At 43.0% G+C, this 6848-nt stretch overlaps 1 protein-coding gene across 1 annotated transcript; it reads left to right on the forward strand.

The window, feature by feature from the left end:
* Positions 1 to 2505: 2505 nt before the first annotated feature.
* On the forward strand, positions 2506 to 6550 carry LOC147978209 (GTP-binding protein YPTM2-like). The gene is made up of 8 exons (XM_087546157.1): positions 2506 to 2689; positions 4259 to 4331; positions 4623 to 4670; positions 4762 to 4809; positions 5427 to 5498; positions 5608 to 5763; positions 5835 to 5938; positions 6183 to 6550. Exons 1-8 carry the CDS (start codon positions 2676 to 2678, stop codon positions 6277 to 6279), a joined length of 612 nt encoding a protein of 203 aa, XP_087402283.1. The 5' UTR covers positions 2506 to 2675; the 3' UTR covers positions 6280 to 6550.
* Positions 6551 to 6848: the final 298 nt, after the last annotated feature.

Below are 6848 nucleotides of genomic sequence, written 5' to 3' on the forward strand. Positions count from 1 at the left end.
GACAGTGGTTAAACAAAATATAAGGAGAATTGTGGAATAAAACGTGCATTCTCATAGACCGCCGTCACGGGTTGGATAGAATTGTCACCATTCAGCATACAATTTGCCTCCACATTAACTTGCTACATGCACATGAGCCCATCTCTGAGATCCCGGACTTCCGAAGTACCAACATCTTAAATGAAGGGAATCCCACTGCCAGGAAATAACCCTTGTCGTCTCAAATGATAGCACCAGTTCCTCCTGACTCCCGAGCCACTATCACTAACAAATGTAGTGTCAACATTTAGTTTAAAGAGGCCTTCTTTTGGCTTCTGCTAGCCATGTCTTGGATTTGCACCTTGGTTCCCTCGGCTAATCCTCCTTCCGAGCCATGAGATTCATATTAATGATAGTTTATCATTCTAAGAAGGAAATAATAATAGAACCGAGCCCCCGTGTCGCTCCCATGTGATCGGCTCGGGCGGACGAGAAAGACCTAACAAAGCCTCCACCACGGATCCTTCTAGTGATGCAGATCTTGCCCGAGTTGTAGAAGATCTGTGTGGTGCACGCTTCGCCTCTGTCGATGGTACATCTGGATTCATTTATGACCCCTGAGTATGGTTATGTCTCCACCCACACTACTACCGCTAGAGACCAACCAATCGCTCGTCTTTGTGGAGCATGAATGGTTGGGCACCTGCTGTCTTCCACTCGCCTAAGCCCATCAGGCAGGTGGTTCCTGCTAGTGACGAGGTTGTGGCATCTAATACATTGACGTCTGTTTTTTAGGCTCTCTTCGCTAAACAATTTCAACTAATAACCGAAATGGATGGACCTGACAATGACGGGTTGTTGCCTCATGAAGGGGAAGGCAACCAGGGGCAAGAGCAAGAGGGTTCCCTCTAGCCATCGTGCGTTCATCTTGATGAAGAAGCCTTTTGGGAGCAAAAGTAAGAACAGTGCAACCATAGATAAGGCATCAACGACTGCTTGATGGACGATGTTCGATGTCTTTTTGGTAGGGGTTTCTTTGTGATGTTGCGATTCATTGGTTGATTTGTGGTTATAATGGGTTGGGAGCACATATTTGTCTTTTTGAATGGTCACGGAGATTCATGCTTTGAAAGTAGACAACACATGGTCATACTGTAACGGTTTTCGCCTGATTTTTGTTAATTAATTAGACAATTCTATTCGAGTGCAGTGTTTTGGTGGCTAGTCTCATCTACACCCATGTAGAACAAGAATCACAACAAATTCAAAAAAAATCTATTTTTTTGCACGGTAGAAAAATTATTGCGTGAGGTCCCCTCCAATTTTCATATCATTTAGACATTTGAGTAACTCTCAGCAAAAAAGGCAAGGACAGCGCATGAACAATTAAGTTTTTTACAGACCTCGAATTTGTCTTTTTTGCCTAGAGCCGCTCAGATGTCCAAATGATTCGAAAATTAGAGCGGACATCACGCATCAAATTATCTATTGCAAAAAATTAGAATTTTTTGAATTTTTCTAGTATTTGTGTCGACCTTTTCTTCAGCGTGGGTGCAAATGAGCCTAGGCTCAGAAGTGGATTATCGATTCTACTCTACTTAATTAATTGATGAGACAATTCTTATACTTTCTTTGTGGGAAAAACTTTCGATTTATTCATCTTCAACCATGGTAGTGCAACAAACATTAGAATAATAAAAATTACATCAAGATTCATAGACGACCTAGTGACGACTACGAGCACTGAAATGAGTTGAAGGCGCGCCGCTGTCATCGCCCCTCCCCCACCGGAGCGGGCAAACCTTGTTGTAGTAGACAGTCGGAAAGTCGTTGTGCTAAGGCCCCATATAGAACCAATGCACCAGAACAGCAACCGCCGTCGATGAAGAGTGTATATCTGAAGGATCCAATCCGAAGACACACGAAAACAGATGAATGAAGAAAAGATTCGAGAAAATCCACCAAAAATAGATTTGTCGGAGACACACCTCCACACGCGCACCCGGCGGATGCTAGACGCATCACCGAAAATGGGGGGCTAGGCTGAGAGACCAACAACCCCTCTCGAAGGAGCCGTGCCGTCTCGCTTTTCTAAGCAGGACACAAACACTAACGAGACTCGAAAAAAAATAATCTAAAAACGGAGCCCTCCCACCGGGCACTGGTAAGGGCTGGGATCCACTCCACCTCCACGACCCTAAGGCCACCGGAGAAGGAGACAGGGCGGGCTGGCGGGAGGCAGACTTGAACAATATTTGAAAGTTTAGATCAGGGATATACTCTCTTCGTCTCAAAATAAGTGACTCAACTTTGTAGTTTTGTACAAAGTTAGTCACTTATTTTGAGAGACGTACTAGCATTTTCGCTAAAAACGTGAGAGCAGTTACAGTCTAGTACGTATGGATTTTGTAAATATTTGCGAAAGAATAAGATTTTCAGAGGGTGCGGCGGTGTGCGAGAGCGAGAGGGCAGCGAACACACAACCGACTAGCGGGGCCCACCTGGCGGCCCGTAGATGGCCTGAGAATTCCCCACCTTTGAGATCGGCTTCTTAGAAAACAACCGTGAGATCGGGTTCGGGCAGGCCGCCGAGTCGTCGTCGTCGTCGTCGTGCCCGATCCCCACCCCACCACCCGTCCCGCGCCGGCGGCCCGCCCCCCGGAGATCGGAGCGCCCCACGGGATCCCGACCTCGCCATGAATCCGGAGTAGTAAGTCGCTTGCTCTCGCCTCTCCTCTCCCTCTGGTTGAATCAATTGGGGGGCCGGGGATCTCGCCGGATCTGGCGCCTGATGCCGTCGATTCGCGGGATTCAGTTTGGACGCGACTCCTAGTCCCCTCCTACATTCGGCGGATTTCGACCGTGGCCATGCATGATCTTTGTCATGCTAGGGAAAAGCGTAGGAATAGTACTGTTCGTGTAGGAAGATCTTCCTTGGGTGCGAAGCGATCGCGTGACCGACGCGCCGCCGGGCTCGCCCTCCTCCGGCTCAAACCGCCGGCCGGCGAGAGGTCATTAGGGTAGCGAGAGGACGCAACAGATGGCCTCTGTGCAGGGCAAGAAGATGGAGTTGGGATGAGGATGGTTGTGTGGTGGAGTGAATGTTGCCTGCTAGATGCACACACACACACACACACACACACACACACACACACACACACACACACACACACGGTTGTTTGTACCAGATGATTTTTCCCACATAATCAGAGATGGCTTCGGTGACGATGACAAGCAGGAAGGACCCAGCTGTGATGAACCTTTATTCGTCAGTGGTTTAGCCATGTTATTAGTTTTCCTGTCACTGCCCAATTCCTGTGTTTCTTCATTCCTCTGTTTTGCACAAGAGTTTCTTCTCCATTCCTGTGATTTTCGTTTTTACTGTGGATTGCTGTTACGGAATGTCAATGAAATAATTGGTATCTAGTAAGAACTTGCATTTCTTTTTCCTTTTTTTGCATGAAAAGGGAAATAAGGACTATGGGGTTGGAGTAGAGTTGATGTTTTGTTAGAAGGATGCCTTTTGCTCTTAAAGGGTGACTGGTGATAGGCCTATGACCGCTCTGAAAACACTTCTCGTTGTTTTATGGACAAGGCATTTTTGGTTAGCATGTTGGTGGTGTGACCCTATGATGCTTAGTGCATCCATATGTACATTCTACAAGCACGATTGGGTGCTTGCTCAATCCGATTGGTGATGTTTTTGTATTGTGCACATGGGTATTGCTTCTGTACCATATGAATGTGCATCATCGCTCATGGAATCGTTCTCTTGGTTAGTCTTGTAGCTGTTGTGTAGCTTCACCATTGGAAACTGCTACTTATCTATTCAGCTTCCTTTTTCTATCTTCTTCTTTTTTCCGAGAAAACGCAAAGACTTTGTGTTTCTTTTCATTGAAAAGTGGGGGAACAGGTTACACGCCTCTTAGGAGGTGGTTTGCGGTTTATCTTTTTTCTATCTCTCTATACAAATTTTCTAACGTGCACTGCTGTACTACAACTGAATCAAATTTACTGAATATTACGTATATAGAATACCAAAATATCTGTCTATGAATTAATGCACAAACTTCTAAGCCTCAAGATGTTGATTCTATCCAATTTTGGTATTAGTTATCTTATATTTATTGATCTTTGTATTGCTGCTCAATGTTCTAAGCATGGATATAATGACTCTCTCATTTTGTTATTATTGCCATGTAAATGTTGTCATTACTTGTTTATTTGGTATAGTAAGTACATTTGATTGAGACTAATATCCTGTTACTTGACATGGCAGTGACTATCTCTTTAAGCTTCTGCTTATCGGAGACTCAGGTGTTGGCAAGTCATGCCTTCTCTTAAGATTTGCCGTAAGAATCCCTATCTAAAGCATGATTTGTCCACTATCTTTTATAGGTCTTCCCTTTTTTAATATGCATCTTCATCTTAAAAGTTTGATACAAGTTGTCTTCGGGATATCATGGAAACTGTCAATTTATTTTTAGCCTCAGTAAACTGTATGATTTCCCACTACTTAATACGAATGAGGAGTTCATTGTTGGTAGCTACTGTTTCTTAACAACATGGAGATGATCCCTATAACATTCTTGTTGTTACTAGTTAATTTACTCTGACCTCCTTAATATCGACTCTTTTGGCAGGATGACTCGTACCTGGAGAGTTATATCAGTACTATTGGTGTTGATTTCGTAAGTATATTTACTTTCTTGGTCTGAGTGTTGATGTTCTGGCTACCTTAATTGAACTTGTAGTTTTGTTTTCTTCCAACTTTGTCGATAGAAAATACGTACCGTGGAGCAAGATGGAAAGACTATGAAGCTGCAAATCGTGAGTCTATTCTTTCTTTCATTATGTCCAGTATGCATGTACCATCAAATCCAGATTGTCCATCGAATCCAGATTTGACAAAATAGAAGACTTTATCGGGAAACATTTCATTTATAGCCCTCTTCTGTTTTGTGGAGTTTGCTGGATTTTCCCTTTGCACAATATAGCATGCCGTTATTCATCAGTATTTATGTGGTTGTTAGTTGAGGCCAGTTCACAGGAAACAGAAACTCCACTATGCCTGAATATGTAGGCAGTTGCACAACCCCTTTTTACCTTTTGGATTTTTTAGTTCCATCCATTTAAATTACTGTTGAACATAAAGAATAAGAGTAGTTTAGCCCATTAAATTAAATGTTATAAAGTTTCTTAGTTCGCATAAAGAATCGCACTTTCAAGATGTTTTTAGATACCAAAGTGATGCCCATTTTGAACATCATATTTAGGGGCCTGATAGTATGTCATTTAAATACTTGGGTGGTACGGTAGCTCATGCTGCACCTACTGTTGGCATTTGGCGATTCTTCCTTCCTTTTGTGTGACACATTACATTTAGTGATGCAAGATATCCTTTTCCTTTTCTTTAAACCCCTCTTTGGTACCTTTGTTTTTATCAGTGGGACACTGCTGGGCAAGAACGCTTCAGAACTATTACTAGCAGCTACTATCGAGGGGCTCACGGGATCATTGTAAGTTTGTTTATGTGAAATCTTATTTTTATTTTTCACATGCTATTTAACACGCATAAATGACCACTTTTTATATATTTTGAATACATATATACAAATGGGGTTGCAGATTGTCTATGACGTGACAGACCAGGACAGCTTCAACAATGTGAAGCAGTGGTTGAACGAGATTGATCGCTATGCTAGTGAGAATGTTAACAAGCTTCTTGTAGGGAACAAATCTGATCTCACTGACAAAAGAGTTGTATCATATGAGACAGCGAAGGTACCTTATGCTTTACTCATATCTGCTGAAGCATTCTTTCTGCTCTTTGTGTTTACATTTGGTGTATGCAGGCATTTGCTGATGAGATTGGCATCCCATTCATGGAGACCAGTGCAAAGAATGCCTTGAACGTTGAGCAGGCTTTCATGGCTATGTCTGCTTCAATCAAGGACAGGTGTGTGTTCCCAGACGGTTTAATTAGCACAGGCCATCCTACCAGTACACTTTTTTTTAACTACCATCATTTTACACTTTATTTACTGCTCATTGATGCTCTGTTCGTATAGTATCATAACCAAAATTGCCCTACACTCTTTAGCATGTTGCTGTTAACTGTTCTATGTTATTCCTCACGGTGTTGTTCTATATACACCTCATAGAAAGAGCATATAATTATGAATACAAATCTTGGTTTCCAGGATGGCGAGCCAGCCAGCCGCAAACAGCGCTCGCCCAGCCACGGTGCAGATACGCGGGCAACCTGTCGAACAGAAGACGAGCTGCTGCTCTTCTTGAAATGCAGGCAGCCGCCATCCATGTTACCCAAATGAAGACGCAAACTTGGCCGCGCCATCCTTGAGTCCATGCTTCTACATAGGCCTACTACATCTTACACCTTCATTCCATTCTTTCTAGTGTACTTATTAGCTCTTGAATCGTTGGACTTGTAACACCGGATGGAGTTTGGAGACAGTATCTTCTTCTAGTTGTGTATCTTGAATGGTTATATGTTACGATTTGCAGCTGTTGCTTTTCTTCCCTAAATTGAAGGCGATTTCTACTTTTACTTGACCAAAATGTTCCGTTCTTCAAAATATTATCTGACAGTATGCTTATCTTTGTGGTAAAAAAGGTCCTGGTTATAGTTTTCAAGGTGACTTGTCGATTGTTGAAGGCAGCATTAGGAATGTGCACAACATGACAAGTTAATTGCCAACATTAAATCAGTTGGGGCATGTTTGGTTGCCTGCATCTTTTGTCTCAGTGGGCCAGGTTGAGTTGCCTGTATTTGTGCTATTGGTATGCAAAGCAGAGCTGTTTTGCTCATCCCGTGGTGGTCTTACACACAAATGCAACACTTCATA

This window comes from Triticum urartu, chromosome 3A (genome assembly GCF_056163025.1).
Source record: "Triticum urartu cultivar PI428250 chromosome 3A, HENAU_Tu73, whole genome shotgun sequence".
Taxonomy (NCBI): Eukaryota; Viridiplantae; Streptophyta; class Magnoliopsida; order Poales; family Poaceae; genus Triticum; species Triticum urartu.